This window comes from Prionailurus viverrinus, chromosome X, assembly GCF_022837055.1.
Source record: "Prionailurus viverrinus isolate Anna chromosome X, UM_Priviv_1.0, whole genome shotgun sequence".
Classification (NCBI taxonomy): domain Eukaryota; kingdom Metazoa; phylum Chordata; class Mammalia; order Carnivora; family Felidae; genus Prionailurus; species Prionailurus viverrinus.
Genome location: NC_062579.1, coordinates 40,386,678 through 40,403,518, shown reverse-complemented (window position 1 = coordinate 40,403,518; position 16,841 = coordinate 40,386,678). Strand labels below are relative to the sequence as shown.

Here is a 16,841-nt window from a genome sequence, read left to right as displayed (position 1 = left end):
CCCAGATCTGAACACTGAGACCTGTGTGTCCAGTAGGGCTCTCTCTCCTTGGACTGGGCGCTAACCCCCCTAGGATCCTCCTTCCACAGACTCATCCTTCAATTCATACCCTAGGTTCAATTCTTCTTCCCATAAAGAGCAAGTCTCCAAACAGAGAAGGAAATTGGATAAGCTAGATCCTTTAGGCACAGGGAAAACACATCCCTGGACTATGCATGGAGCTCCTGAGCAGTAAGAGAGGAGGTGAGCCATTTTAACGATAAACATTAATTTTTTTATTAAATTTCTAATCAAATACAACAATAATTTCTTTTCCTTCATTAAAAAAAAACTATTTACAACATTACCAATTTGGGAAAAGATAAACAAAAGAGTAAAAAGAAAGAAAAGTAATTAAAAGACAAATTCCAAGACAGAATAAATAACAGCTTACTTAAATGCCTGCCTGGCCCTGGCTGCTGCCAGAGTGCCAGATCCTCAGCCTCAGAATTAGCAGTAGTTCAAGATATCCTCCAGGTTCAATGTGTCCAGGGGGGGGATTTTGGTGACTTCAAAGAAGACCCTGCAAAAGGAAGAGGGGCCTGCTCAGTGTAAAATGGGCCAAAGCAAACAGGGTCCATGGACTAAGTGGGACATAGGGCTCTTGGTTCCCTATCTTGCTTTAACCCTAAAGCAGAAAGTAAAGTGAACAGTACTAAATCTTTTTCCTTAAGTGAAGCTAGCCTGCCTCCCAATGGCTAAGCACAAACTCATCCTCACTGGAGCTTGGTACTTACCGGTGAGAATACTTGGAATGCACAGTCTTGAGCCTACTGCAAGGATGCAAAGTCAGCAGGATGTTTAGCTGCTTGACCAAGGGGTGAAGATCAGAGGTCTTGTAGCCACTGCAATACTCCAGGGCAGGAGCCTGGAAGAAGCAACATGAACAGTGACTTTTACCACAGGAAATAGACCCTTCCTCTCTCTCTACTACCTCAAGTCCAAACTTCCTATACATGGTATAGGTAGGGAAGATAGTCAAACACTTCAAAAATGCATACAGTGCAGACACTGACCAACAATTATAGAGTACTTCCTAGAAGACTAGGTTCCAGCTGTGAACTAGTGGTATGGCTATCCATAGTACGTATGTACCATATACCTATACTTACCAGTTGAACATTAGCCCCGTGGTAGGTATTCATGTAAGTCAAAGTCCACTAAAGAATCTAAGGAACATGACTGGCTTTGTAATGTACTTGCTCTTAGGTGAAGAGCGGGTGGCCAGGCAAACCTCAGAATAAACTTAAGGTCCCAAATCAACAGACCACAGGAATTTAAGGCAGCTCCTCTTCCCTGGCTCTAAGAGCTACCATCCCATGCATTTATTTTCTCATTCAATTTTAAGGCTTCCCATTATGTGGCAGAAGTAATATAGCAGAGAATTTGAGAGCAAAGGTTGCAGAGGCAAACTGCTTGGGTTCAAATTCTAGCTCTACCAACAGCAGGAACTTGAGCCAGTTATTAATTTCTTGGCGCCCCAGTTTCCCACTATGCCAAATGAGGATCATTACAGTAATTACATCATAGGATTAAATGAGTTAATATACACAATGCATATGGAACAGAGTCTAGCACATAGTAAGTGCCTGAGACATGCTAGCTAGGATTAATATTACCAAGTCCTGCGTAGGCTGCTGTGAATGCAAAGATGACCCAGGTTCCTGCCCCTAAGGAACCTGTAGTGGGGGAGACAGACATGCATGCAGAGAATTACAGAACATGTGGGAAAGGCTATAATGGAAGTGAGAATGGGACACTGGAGGAGCAGAGCAGCAGGACCCATGAAATTTCTCCAGGAGTCACAGAAAGCTTTGTAGAGGAAGACACATTTGCAATGGGTGTTGAAAGTCAAGTGGGACCTCCACAGGTAGAGAAAAAAAGGTTTATTCTGTAAGGCAGTGGTTTTCTAAAAAATGTCTTAAATTATTTTCCCTGAACTCCTTTTTTTTCAAACATCTTATCTGGAAGCCCAAATATCTTACCTGCAATTAGGGGTGGGAGCTGACAAACCCACCAGTTTGTATCCCTTTACCTTTTACATGGCCCCTGAGACACTTCTAAAGGAATCCCAGGGCTCTGCTAAATACTGTTTAGAAACAACTACCACAGGGAAAGGGGAATCATTGGCATGCTGAGCAGGGGAGTAACACAAGGGGTAACACATTATATTGAGTGTGTCAAATAAGATCAATGGCCCCATTGTCACTGCACAGGCTCAGGCCCCAATGCTTCATCTTGACTATTATGAAAGCCTACTCACTAGTGTTCCCACTTTTGCACTCTCTCTCATTTAATTCACTTTCTATACTGCTATACCGGTGCTGTTTCCAAAACACAGAAACACAAGTAGGTCACTCCTCTGCATAAAAACTTTCCAACGCCTTAGTATAGAGTGGGTCTCAGCTTGGTATCAAAAGTCTCTCACAATCTGATGACACCCTATTATTCTGGTCTCATCTCTCACTATTCCCTATTAATATATCCTCTGCTCTATCTATAGAAAGTGCCTTATTCTGCCCTGAAAACATCATACTTTTTTCTTATTGCCTTCACATCTTTTCAATTCTCATTCCCTCTACCAAGAATGTCTTCTCTCACACGTTCCTACGAATCTTTCAAGACCCAACTTAAAAGTACCCTCCTCTGTGAAGCCTTTCTTATCTATAGAAGCAGTATACACAGCACAGAGGACTGTGGAGCCATACTACCTGGATTCAGATCAGGGTTCACATTTAGCCAATACTCACTGGTACAGCCATGCCAAGTATTAAAACACTGATATATTTCTGTAGTGGTTAGCAAGCAGTTTGCTTCCCTGAGCCCCTCAACTGTCTCCCTCAGCACCTATCACATTTCCCCAGGATCCAAAGGTCAAAGCCTGGCATAGCATGGGGCATCTGGGGCCACAGTTCCAAAGCTATGGCCACATCACTTCTGATTACACAGTAGGTATACAATGTGAACACTACTCCTAATCCCCAAAGACTAGCTCTGCCCCTCATTAGCAAAATCTGGGAAGTTATTTCTTATCTGTAAAGTAGGGATAATTGTACTGATTTTGTGAGGATTAAACATTAATAAACAAAGTACTCACATCACTGTGTAAGCACTCAATAAATGCTAGCCATTTTTTTTCTTTTTCATCAACATCACTGCCATTTGTTGAATGCTTTCTCTGTCCCAAGAAATTTCAGTATGACTTGTTGAGTTCACACCACTGTTTATAAGATTCTTTCTCAGTACACATAGCTTTTCCCAACAGTAGTAGTTCCAGGATTTCTAGGTTGGAAGAGTTTAGGAGTTTTATTTTGTACTGGGGAAGAAGGCTTTAGGCACCTTCCTCTTCAGAGAAGAGCACCATACTGTACCTCTGAATCCCCCATTAGACACATGGACAGTTGCTTTCACAACTCTGTTTTCTGGGTCTGTGCCTCTCAAATTCTGTTCCAATAAGCTCCCTCAGGGAAGTGGAGAGCAACCTTGCTGAGGGGACTGCATGGGGCAGGGATAAAATGGGGCTAGGTGAGAAGGGGGCCCATCCTACCCTCTGCTGCAACCAGAATAACTTCAAACGAGTCTGTTTCGTGATATTGGGCTTTCTTTGGAACAAGGGGTACTGTGACTAAGAAAATAAAATAAAATAACTTAAAACCATTGCTGTAAAAGCCCTTTAGGCAGCCAGGCTCCTAACACATTGAGATGTCAAAGAATTTATAACCGTGGGTATGCAGCGGTTTTGTCACTGAGTTTCCCATGACCCTAATTTACACCTTCCTCCTGAATGGACCCTGTGTTTTTTTTTCTTTTTAATTGAAGTACAGGCGACATACAATACTACATTAGTTTCAGGTGTATAACATAGTGATTCAACATTTACATACATTATGAAATGTTCACCAGGATAAGTGTAGCTACCATCTGCCCCCATACAACATTATTACAATATTACTGACTATATTCCCTATGCTGTACTATACATCCTATGACTTATTTATTTTGTAACTGGAAATTTTTACCTTTTGATACCCTTCACCTATTTCATCCATCCCCTCACCCCTCTCCCCTCACCAGTTTGTTCTCCATATTTATGAATGTTTGTTTCATTTTTTTTAGATCCCACATATAAGTGAAATAATACAGTATTTGTCTTTCTCTTAATTCACTTAGTATAATATCCTCTAGGTGTATCCATGTTGTCACAAATGGGAAGATTTTATTCTTTTTTACGGCTAAGTAACATTCCAGTGTGTGTGTGTGTGTGTGTGTGTGTGTGTGTGTGTACACACCACATCTTCTTTATTCATTCATCCATCAAAGGGCACTTAGGTTGCTGACTCTGTGCTTTTAAATCTCAACCCCTTGCCCCCAGCAAGTGTTTGTTTACCCAGTGTCCGAGTTTCTTCATGTAGAGGGCCAGGAGGAAGGAGCCAGCAGCTAGCTTGGAAGCCCTCTCCTGGATATAGTCATATTCCTGCAGAGTCATCTCACAGATGAAGCGGGACAAAGTCAGCGTCTTCATGCTGGCATGGAGGCACTAAAGGTAGCAAGAACACTGGCTCAGCAACCAATTCAGAAAACCAGCACCAAGCAGAAGACCCCCTGTACCCATTCTCTCTAGTTATCCGAACTCAGGCCTAAATGGTTCTCTGCCTGAACAAGTTACCTGTCCTGCTACCATGACTCATATGAAGGACCCTACCCGCCAAAGTATAGAATCTTTAGCGGGGGTGGGATTCTGAAATCGGCAATAGGATTTGCTCCCTTTAGGGTTTTTAGCCAATTTATCAATTTATCCAACTGTAACTCTGCACCTGGCTCCACCCTAGAAATATTCCATGCCTCAAAAGAACTTCTCTTTTCTTGTTTGACTCTTTTTAAAAATATATATAACCAGTAACACACAGACAAAAGTATACACGTGTACTTGTATAATACAATAAATAATTACAAAGTGACCTCCCCTGTAACTAATACTCAGATGAAGAGAGCTTTACCAGCATCTCCCCCAAACTTCCCACATATTCCTTCCTGATCAAGGAATCTTCTTCCCCTCCCCTACTCTGCCTTTACCTAAACTTAAGGGCACGCCACGAAAATCTGCAATTTTGTTACCCCCACACTTCATAAAGATTGCCAATCTAGGAGGACAGATTGAAGAAGAAATTCCCCAGCACCCCCCCCCACCACAGCCCCTTTCCCTTTTCCTGCCACTCAGGCGGCCACTCTGGGTATGGAAAAGACTAACCCAGTAGTGGGGAGAATGTGGATGTGCCTCCTCCCTCTTACCCTAGCATATCTTCGCAGAAAATGATAGGCAATGGGAATGTTGATATCAAATTTGAGGGTCTGCAGGATGCTGATTTCCATGGTGAGCATCTCATCTCGCTGATAAATATCATCACAGATGTACAGGAAGTCATCCACACAAGGTGGGCAAGATTCCTATGGGTGGAGAGGAGAGACAGTCATAACCAGGCAAAAACAGCCCACTCCTCTCTGCTTTGAGGTAAAAGGCAGTGGGGGAGAGAAGTGAAGGAGAGGAGGCAATAACATGTCCCAGCATAAACCTTCAGGGTAGCTCTGAGAGCAAACTTCTGTTGACTTCAGTGGTCCATCTGAAAAACAAAATCAGAGACATAGGAGAAGTCTGCCCCCAAACTGTACTACTGGAGAGAGAACAGGGCCTCTTGAGGTATATTCTTACTGTTAGAAGTGGTATAATATGACACAGGAACTGGGAGCAATGATCTCTCTATTAATGAGTGAAAACCTGGAATGGAAATCTAAGACTTGCTCTGGGGAAAGGGGGGGAGGGAGGGAAGGGTGGGAAGGGAGGAAAGGAGACCATGGAAAGTGGAGCTAGAGAGAGAAAATAAGCCCATACTTTGTTTCCTAGTCTAAGAAATTAATATGGATGTTTGGGAGGAGCACTACTAGGGTAGTAGGCAGTGAGAGACAGGCAGGCAGCCACAGAGAGCCTAAGCAGAGACTGAGGAAGGACTGCAGGGGGTGGGAGGATGTGCTTGGGGGCTAGACTGGAAAGATCCAGACCAGGCCAAGGGTGAGAAGAACCCAGATCCAGGAGCACCTTAACATGTTCTGCCCTCTGCAGGTTGAAACTTGGTTGTGGGGAGAAGACTAGGAGGCAGGAAGACCCCCTGAATCTTTTATGCAGCTACACCTAACTGCCCACCCCAGTGTTCTTCCCACATCTTTCTCTATTTTTATATCTCAGACTAGACCAAGCCTCTAGTCTGCAGACAAGGAAATTGAGGCACAGAAAGAGTATGCAAATAGCTCAAGTTAACACAGCACCTAGCACCAACACCAGGGCAAGAAACTCTCCCTTTCTTTGCTCTACTCACCAGTGGTTCCTTCCTTTCTTCTCTTCTCATACCATTTCCATACCTCCCCTTGCAAAAGTCTTTCTGTATTTCCCTACCCCCCACAGGAGGGGAACACACCCCTTCTCCAAAAAACATAGTGGGGCCCTTCGTCCTGATAACCAGAAGAGGAGTGCTCCTGGTTCCAAGATTTGCTAAGTAGTGCCTCTTTGCACTCTGCTCCTCCTTCTGCTGTTGGCCAGTGATTCCCAACTTCTTTTTAGCCCCCTTGGGGCTGAGGCATGGAGCACTTGCTAAGCCATAAAGATGGCCCTAGGTAGGGGAAGGAAGGAGGAGGGTGAGGAGGGAAGGAGAGAGGGAAGGAGAGCAAGGAATGAACCAGGGAGTGAGTGAACAGGGAAGGAAATGAGCCACACAGGGGAGCAATAAACGAGAGAGAAAGAGACACAGTGAGGGAGGAAAAAAGGAGACAGGGAGAAGGGAAAGGAGGCTAGAGATAAAGGAAGGGATGGAGGGAGGAAGTGAATCAGAGAAGGTGGGAAGGAAGGAGAGACCAAGAGAGGGAGGGAAAGAGGATGGAAGGGAACATGAGTGGGAGGAAGTGAACATGTTAGAGGGAGCTATCAAGAGGTAGAGCTTAGAGGGAGCAGACAGTGAGGGGGAACAAGAGAACCAGGGAGCAAGTGAGTAGGGAAGGAAGTGAACCAGAGAGGAAAGTAGGAAAAGAGCAAGGGAGGGCAGGAGAAAAGAGCGTAGAAGCAAGGGAAGAAGATGAGAGGAGGATGGGAAACAGCTAGAATTAGAGACAGTCATGGTGCCAGAGTACCAGGGAGCAAGGGTGGGAGATAGGGTGGGAAGGAGCACTCAAGGAAGGGAGAGAAGGCATTTACAGAAAAGGAAGGAAGGGAGGATGGGAGGGGGAAGCAAAATAGGAGGAGGGAGGAAGCCTGAAAGGAATGAGGTGGGGACTAAGGAGAGATGGGATGGGAGAAGAGAGCAAGGGAAGGGAAAAGAAAAGGAGGGAAGAAGTAAGGGAGGGTGGGAAGAAGATTGAGTGGAACAGAGTAAGGGGTTGTGGCAGAAAGAGAGACACAGAAGGAGGGATGGATGGAATTAGGTTGGGAGGAGGGGACAGAGGGAACTAGGGAAGGAGAGAAACAGTGATAGAAGAAGTGATGCAGGAAGGAAACCCAGTTTGGAGTGGATGAATGTATAAGACAGGGATGGAGGAATGAGGGAGGGATAGACAGAAGGCTGGAAAAAGGAAGAGAGCTAGAGAGCAAGGGCAGAAGTGAAGCAAGGAGGGAAGTGAAGCAAGAGCTGTAAGAAAGGGAAGGAGAGAGGAGGTAAGGAGCAAAAGAGGGAGGACTGAAATGAGGGAGGGAGGTCCGTGATCACGGTAGGGAGTGAGGGAGTGAAGGAGTAAAGGAGGGAGGGAAGCATGAAGCAAGTTAGGGATAAAGTTGGAGAGGGAGTGAGCGAGGGATCACAAAAACAAACCTACAGCTCTAAAGCTCTTCGAATGCAGTAAAAGTTGCTATCTCTCTGCTTCTAAACCCAAGGTTTCACACAACTAGCCTATCTATAGAAAAATAAGTTGAATAAGATCATTTAGCATCTAAAGAAGAGGAAAGAACCAGATAAATGAGATGGATTATGGTTACAAAGGAAAGGCCTGCTACTTGATTTTATAATGCTACTTCAAAAATAACTATTTCACCTGGACTCATTACCATCTACACGAGGTCATTTTCTCTTAAATGTCTCCAGCACCCAGGTTTGGAACTGCTTTCTTATATATGAAGTTCAAGACTCCACTAGGTAGAGATGGAGTTGGCAGAAGAAAAAAAGGGTGTGGTAGGAGGGCACAGAATTATGGATCAACAGGAAGATTACAAAGAACAACCTATTTAACTAGGCACATAACCACATACACACGTCTTCAAAGAGGAAATGAAAGAACCCTGTGGACACCAGGAAACAAACACACCGTGGTTGCCACCTAACACAAGCTTCATTGCTAAGAAAGAGACCAAAAAAGGTAGGTAATATTATTTTTGTTTGTATGTATGTATCTGTACACACACACACACACAGGCACACATATATGCAAGTATAAGCATGTATGTGTTTGTGTGCATATACATGTATATGATACATGCACACATATGCCTACATACATACTGATTTTTGTAAACATACGCGTACATACACATCTGACTCAGACAGAAACTTGATTAATTATCTCCAGGCTCTATGAACTCGGGCTCACCTCAAATTTTGCTGCAATCAGAAATGCAGTGGAACCAAGGAGTTGGAGCTTGTCCCTCTTGCATATTACCTCCATAAGGTAGTGATCCACCAGTTTCACTGCCAAGTACAGGGTCTCATGACTCATCTCAAAGGTCATCTGGAGTAATACACAAACAGGAATCTGCATATTGTCCCACCCCAAAGCCACACCCAGCAGATCTAACCACCTGGTCTGCAGCATGGTGGACAGTGGAGCTACCAGGCCTGGCCAGCCTACACTCTGCTATGAATGTGGGCACTCCTTCAGCTAGGTGCCTGGCCATATCTCCTGTGCCTTTGAGGACCTGGATAATTCTCGCCTTACACAATGAGGTAGATGATCAGTCTTACAAAAGAGATGGTCTGTCTTCTCTATGAGCACCTCGAGTGAACACACCCTCTTGCCTTGGTCTCCAATACCGAGAGTCTTGCTTTCCCCACTTGCTACTACATTATATGGTGAACTCCCCCAAAGAGATCATGTTTATTTAGCTCTAAAATACAGAGACCTGTTTATTATTCGTTCATTAGTGTTTCTTCCCAATTAGATATACTATTAGAATATATGAATTGGGAACAAGTACCAATAGCACCATTTGGAAGTGAGCTGAGGGACTAGAGAAGCCAAGATGAGATTAAAGCATTAGTACTATAATCCTCCTTCCCCTTTTTCTCTTATCTATCCTTGTCTTGCCTTCACCAGCTCGAGGAAACCACCTCCTATAACTCTAGACCCAGTGTTAGTGCTGGCCCATATGGCCTACCTCACAGAGGTATCATCCTCAGAGAACTGCTACTTTCCATTCTTATCTTTTTTTCTTTCAGTAATTATTTGACCTCAATTTCTTAATACTTAAGGTGGTAGTCATTACCTACTTCATTTGCATGAACTCTGTCCATCTCTTTCTTATGACATTGCTTTCGAAAATGTGGAAGGCAGAATAAAATGTTCACATTCTAATCCCCAGGACATATGAATATGTTATTTTACATGGCAAAGGGAAATTAAAATAGAATATGGAATTAAGATTGTAGTCAGCCAAATTTAAAATAGGGTGATTATCCTGGATTATCTGCATGGACCCAATGAAATCACAAGGGCTCTTAAAAGTGGAAGAGGTAGGAGAGAGTAATGCAGTGTGAGAAAGACTCTTCTGGCCATTGCTGGCCTTGAGTTACCTCTGTGAGTAAATGACAAAGCCAATGCGTGCATAGCCTCTTTCCAGTACCTCACATAGGCACATGGTTACCCATGTAGCACACTGTTACAACATGGTAACATCTAAAGTGTAGGTAATATCTGAATGAATGGTTGAAATTTGGAGTCAAATATTCAAATGAGCAGCAGTGTCATTTATAGTAATCCTCCTTCCTTGAATTTAAGACAGTACTCTTCTAAAATAATTCTACCACCGGGGACTACATAGAACAAGTATAATTGTTCTTGTGACAGCCCTTCAGCTACTGAAGAAATGTATCACATCTCCTATAAATTTCCATTCCAGACCAAATAACTTGACTTCCTCTATTCTTCACATGATATGGTTTTCTGTCCCTCAGCATCAGGAGGAGCCTAACTTTGTGCCAGTTAGAGAAAAGTGGCAGTGCTTTGGATAATTCAAGTAGCTACAGTAAACAAAGACAAGAAGCCTTTCAGCACTATAAGCAAGGTTCTCTCCCTCACAACTGCCTTTGGCTAGCACACCCTTCTAATTGTTCATAAATGATTATGCTCCTTATCTGGGGATAAGCAAGAAACAAGAGGGAAGTAATAAATTAAAAAACCTATAGAAAATATAAAGATTACTCTTAGTCTCAAACTAGGAGACAAATCTGACAAAATTTATCACAAATTCCAAAACTCAAAGACCATCTTCTGCAAAGATAAATAAATGGAGAAAATTGCCCAAATATATAAAAAAGACCAACTAATTTTTCAAGGGGAAATGTTCTGAGAAAACCAGAGCAAGTGTCTATTTATGAAGCCTTTTCATTGCAAAGAACTGAAATAAACTTTTTAAAAGCATATCCTTGACAAGATCTGAGAGGGCACTGAATCTAAGAAGAGAACACTGTGGGATCCGGAAAGACTAGTTTCTGATGAAAAATCACGTTATTAAAAAAAATGTAATAGAGAAAGCGAACAGTACATTCAGTTATGACAAAAATCAAATCAATTATTCTAAAGGCTGCTTTAAGAAATTCTCCCAGAAATGAGAGGCAAGAGAGAGTTGAAAATATGAAAGAAAAGTTGAGATACAAGAACAGATTATGGAGATACACATGTACACATGCATATACACACACACTCAGAATGAGAGAAGAGGCAGAAGAGAAACAATAAGTAATAGTTAATAGATAGATAGATAGATAGATACAAATTTCTCTAAGCCAGTCTCTCCTCCACCCATCCAAGATGCCAAAAGGCAAGAAGACTAAGGGGAAGAAGGTGGCCCTGGCCCCTGCTGTGGCAAAACAGCAGGAGGTCAAGGAGATGGTCAATCCCGTTTGAGAAAAGGCCCAAGAATTTTGGCATCAGATAGGACACCCAGCCCAAAAGGGACCTCATTCACTTGTCTAATAGCCCTGCTACATCCGGCTGCAGCAGCAAAGGGCTATTCTCTCTATATAACTATCTAAAAGTACCTCCTGCGATTTACCAGTTCACCTAGGCCTTGGACCACCAAACAGCTACTCAACTGGTTAAGCTGGCCCAACAAATACAGACCAGAGACAAAGCAAGACAAGCAGCAGAGATTGTTGGCCCAGGCTCAGGAGAAAGCTGCCAGCAAAGCGGATGTCCCCACTAAGAGGCCACCTGTCCTTTGAGCTGGGGTTAATACTGTCACCAACTTGGTGGAAAACAAGAAGGCTCAGCTGGTAGTGATTGCACATGATGTGGCTCCGATTGAGATGGTTGTTTTCCTGCCTGCCCTGTGTTATAAGATGGGGGTTCCCTACTGCATCAAAGAGAACGCCAGGCTGGGCATCTGGTCCACAGGAAGACCTGCACCACTGTCGCCTTCATACAAGTTAACTCCAAAGACAAAGGAGATCTGACTAAGCTGGTGGAAGTTATCAGGACCAATCACAATGACAGATACGATGGGATCCGTCGACGCTGGGGAGGCAACATCCTGGGTTCAAAGTTGGTGGCTGCATTGCCAAGCTGGAAAAGGCAAAAGCTAAAGAACTGGCCACTAACTGGCTAAGTGCATGCTGTTGAATTTTATGTACACCAAAGTAATGAAAATTCTATTATGTCAAAGTAATGAATTTTATGTACATCAAAGTAATGAAAAAAAACCTCTTTTTCAAAGAAAATTTCTCTGAAGCAAAGACAGATTTATTCTTCAGACTGAAAGGACTCAAAATATAATGGACAAAGTTAAGGAAAACAGAAATGTCAAAAATAATTCTTTGTAGGGAAGGTAATGCATTAAACAACAATAATATGGATGTAAGTCTCAATTATCTTGACTACACATAGAAGCAAAAATAAACTACAAGTGTGCAAATTATCTTACTTGAGAGGCAATTAACAGATCAGGTTCACTAAAGGAGTCGATTTTTTTTAATGTTTATCAATTTCTGAGAGAGAAAGAGAGAGTGAACAGGAGAGGAGCAGATAGGGAGACAGAATCAGAAGCAGGCTCCAGGCTCTGAGCTGTCAGCACAGAGCCTGACCCGGGGCTTGAACTCACAGGCCAAGAGGTCATGACCTGAGCTGAAATTGGCCACTTAACTGACTGAGCCACCCAAGCACCCCAAAGGGTTGATTAAATAATAGACTCTATCCATATAATAAAATATTATGCAACAGATGGAAAAATTGCTAAGACGTTCTTAAAAGAGCAAGTTGCAGAGCAATGTGTACAGCATGACCTATTCATGTAACAAAAATATCACAAAACCCACACTCATTAAAAAGTGGTATTTTTAGGGACACCTGGGTGGCTCAGTTGGTTAAGTGTCCGACTTCATCTCAGGTCATGATCTCACAGTTTGTGGGTTCGAGCCCCGCGTCGGGCTCTGCTGACAGCTCAGAGCTTGGATTCTACTTCAAATTCTGTGTCTCCCTCTCTCTCTGTCCCTCCCCCACTTACACTCTGTCTCTATCAAAAATAAACATTTAAAAAAAATTTTAAGATAAAAATTTAAATAAATTTAAAAATGGTATTTTTGTAAGTATATACATGTATATATATGTGTGTGCATTCATGTATTCCTCATAAAATGTAAGATTTTTAAAGAAAGATAGTCAGGGTGAGCTTGAGCCCCCCACCTGGCCAGCTCGAGCCTCTCTGCCAGTAAGCACAAGCACCACTTCAGTTTGGAGAGAAGATGGTGGCATAGGAGGACGCTTGGCTCACCTCCTCCTGTTGATCGCTTAGATTCCACCCATATCTGCCTAAATAACCCAGAAACCCGCCAGAATACCAGCAGAATGGACTCTCCGGAGCAAAGTGTAGACAAGAGGCCCAGGGAAGAGGGTAGGAAGGGTGGAGAGGCGGTAAATGCTACAAGGACTGGCGGGAGGGAGCCGGGGCAGTGGAGGGGCAGCCCATCCGGCAAGGTAGAGCCCCTGAGTCTGACTTGAAAAAGCAGAGGGGCCAAATGGAGTGAGTTCTGACAGCCAGCAGGACTTAACATCTGGAATATTAAAAGTCAACAGCTCTGCTCTCAGAGAGCAGGGAGGGAGGGAGGATACCAGGAGGGAAAGTTGTTGAGCCCTGGAAGACAGAGCTCAGCTCAGCGGGGAACAAAGGCGCTGGCCAGCGCCATCTCCCTCTCCCATCCCCCAGCCGAAATCCCAAACGGAACCATTTCCCATCACCAAACTTGCTTGCACCGTGCAAACTCCCAATGCTGTGCTTCTGTGGATCCATCCCGCTGACGGGTCTGCCTCCCTCCCAGTGCTGCAGGGACCCTCCCGAAGCAGACCACTGATGGCAAAGTGAGCTAAGCCTGCCCCTCCCGCCCCTGTGCACCTTGCAGATCCACCCATTCACCCCGGCTAATATGCCAGAACCCATCAAAGCAGCACCACAAGCCTGGCAGTGTGCAAGTAGCCCAGACAGGGGCCTCACCACTCCACAGTGAGTCGTGCCCCTGGGAGAGGGGAAGATCAGCTACACACCAGTCTGACTGCGGCGCCGCCCACCAACACAAGTTACTCCAGAGAGCACAGGGGAAGTGCCCTGCAGTTCCACGCCACCCCAGGGACTATCCAAAATGATGAAACGGAAGATTTCTTCTCAAAAGAAACCCCAGGAAGTAGCAATGCTAACGAATTGATCAAAAACGATTTAAGCAATATAATGGAACAAGAATTTAGAATAATAGTCCTAAAGTTAATCACCAGGCTTGAAAAAAGTATACAGGACAGCAGAGAATCTATTGCTACAGAGATAAGGGGACTAAGAAACAGTCATGAAGAGCTAAAAAATGCTATAAATGAGGTGCAAAATAAAATAGAAATGACCACAGCTCGGATTGAAGAGGGAGAGGAGAGAATAGGTGAATTAGAAGATAAATTATAGAAAAAGAGTAAGCTAAGAAAAAGAGAGATAAAAAAAATCCAGGAGCATGAGGGGAGAATTAGAGAACTAAGTCATGCAATGAAACAGAACAATATCCATATCATAGGAATTCCAGAAGAGGTAGAAAGAGAGAAAGGGGCTGAAGGTATACTTCAACAAATCATAGCTGAGAACTTCCCTGATATAGGGAAAGAAAAAGGCATTGAAATCCAAGAGGCACAGAGAACTCCCTTCAGACGTAACTTGAATCGATTTCTGCACAATATATCATAGCAAAACTGGCAAAATACAAGGATAAAGAGAAAATTCTAAAGGCAGCTAGGGATAAACACGCTCTAACATATAAGGGGAGACCGATAAGTCTAGTGGAAGATCTATCTACTGAAACTTGGCAGGCCAGAAAGGAACCACAGGAAATCTTCAATGTGATAAATAGAAAAAATATGCAGCTGAGAATCCTTTATCCAGCAAGTGTGTCAATCAGAATAGGAGAGATAAATGTCTTCCCAAAAAAACAAAAACTGAAGGAATTCAACACCACTAAACCAGCCTTACAAGAGATCATAAGGGGGATTCTGTGAGTGAAATGTTGCAAGGACCACAAAGTACCAGAGCCATCACTACAAGCATGAAACCTACAGATATCACAATGACTCTAAACCCTTATCTTTCTATAATAACACTGAATGTAAATGGACTAAATGTGCCAAACAAAAGACATAGGGTATCAGAATGGATAAAAAAACAAGACCCATCTATTTGCTGTCTACAAGAGACTCATTTTAGACCTGAGGACACCTTTAGATTGAGAGTGAGGGATGGAGAACTATTTATCATGCTACTGGAAGCCAAAAGAAAGCTGGAGTAGCCATACTTATATCAGACAAACTAGACTCTAAATTAAAGGCTGTAACAAGAGATGAAGAAGGGCATTATATAATAATCATAGGGGCTATCTATCAGGAAGAGCTAACAATCATAAATGTCTATGTGCCGAATACAGGAGCCCCCAAATGTATAAAACAATCACAAACATAAGCAATCTTATTGATAAGAATGTGGTAATTGCAAGGGACTTTAATACTCCACTTACAGCAAAGGATAGATCATCCAGACTCAAGATCAATAAAGAAACAAGGGCCCTGAATGATACATTGGATCAGATGGACCTGACAGATATATTTAGAACTCTGCATCAAAAAGCAACAGAATATGCTTTCTTCTCGAGTGCACATGGAACATTCTCCAAGATGGATCACATACTGGGTCACAAAACAGCCCTTCATAAGTATAAAAGAATTGAGATCATACCATGCACACTTGCAGACCACAGTGCTATGAAGCTTGAAATCAACCACAGGAAAAAGTATAGAAAACCTACAAAAGCATGGAGGTTAAAGAACACCCTACTAAATAATGAATGGGTCGACAGGCAATTAGAGAAGAAATTAAAAAATATATGGAAAATGAAAATGAAAATACAACAATCCAACCGCTTTGGGATGCAGCAAAGGCAGTCCTGAGAGGAAAATACATTGCAATCCAGGCCTATCTCAAGAAACAAGAAAAATCCCAAATACAAAATCTAACAGCACACCTAAAGGAAACAGAAGCAGAACAGCAAAGACACCCCAAACCCAGCAGAAAAGAAATAATAAATATCAGAGCAGAAATAAACAATATAGAATCTAAAAATATTGTAGATCAGATCAATGAAACCAAGAGTTGGTTTTTTTGAAAAAATAAACAAAATTGACAAGCCTCGAGCCAGGCTTCTCAAACAGAAAAGGGAGATAACCCAAATAGATAAAATCATGAATGAAAATGGAATTATTACAACCGATCCCTCAGAAATACAAGAAATTATCAGGGAATATTATGAAAAATTATATGCCAACAAATTGGACAACCTGGAAGAAATGGACAAATTCCTAAGCACCCACACACTTCCAAAACTCAAACAGGAAGAAACACAAAACTTGAACAGACCCATACCAGTGAAGAAATTGAATCAGTTATCAAAAATATCCCAACAAATAAGAGTCCAGGACCACATGGCTTCCCTGGGGAATTCGACCAGACATTTAAAGCAGAGATAATACTTATCCTTCTCAAGCTGTTCCAAAAATAGAAAGGGAAGGAAAACCTCCAGACTCATTCTATGAAGCCAGTATTACTTTGATTCCTAAATCAGACAGAGACCCAGCAAAAAAAGAACTACAGGCCAATATCCCTGATGAATATGGATGCAAAAATTCTCAATAAGATACTAGCAAATTGAATTCAACAGCATATAAAAAGAATTATACACCATGATCAAGTGGGATTCATTCCTGGGCTGGAGGGCTGGTTCAACATTCACAAATCAATCAATGTGATACATCACATTAATAAAAGAAAATATAAGAACGATATGATCCTGTCAATCGATGCAGAGAAAGCTTTTGACAAAATTCAGCATCCTTTCTTAATAAAATCCCTCGAGAAAGTTGGGATAGAAGGAACATCATCAAAGCCACTTATGAAAAGCCCACAGCTAATATCATCCTCAATGGGGAAAAACTGAGAGCTTTGTCCCTGAGATCAGGAACACGACAGGGATGCCCCTCTCACCGCTGTT

General features: G+C 42.7%; 1 protein-coding gene and 1 pseudogene across 4 annotated transcripts in view; one reads left to right on the top strand and one right to left on the bottom strand.

Moving 5' to 3' along the window:
- Nucleotides 1-352: 352 nt before the first annotated feature.
- CCNB3 (cyclin B3) overlaps nucleotides 353-16,841 on the bottom strand; it is an 82,496-nt gene continuing 66,007 nt past the window's right edge. For 3 of the 4 annotated variants that reach the window (XM_047844831.1, XM_047844830.1, XM_047844833.1), the window contains 5 exons: nucleotides 8,659-8,796; nucleotides 5,329-5,484; nucleotides 4,427-4,576; nucleotides 777-907; nucleotides 353-562 (listed from right to left, as the gene is read on the bottom strand). In XM_047844831.1, coding sequence (XP_047700787.1) covers nucleotides 490-562; nucleotides 777-907; nucleotides 4,427-4,576; nucleotides 5,329-5,484; nucleotides 8,659-8,796 — 648 coding nt within the window. In that variant the 3' untranslated portion in view covers nucleotides 353-489. The remainder of the gene's footprint in view (nucleotides 563-776; nucleotides 908-4,426; nucleotides 4,577-5,328; nucleotides 5,485-8,658; nucleotides 8,797-16,841) is intronic. The other variant, XM_047844832.1, reaches the window with a different exon arrangement.
- On the top strand, nucleotides 11,095-11,904 carry LOC125157676 (60S ribosomal protein L7a-like; annotated as a pseudogene).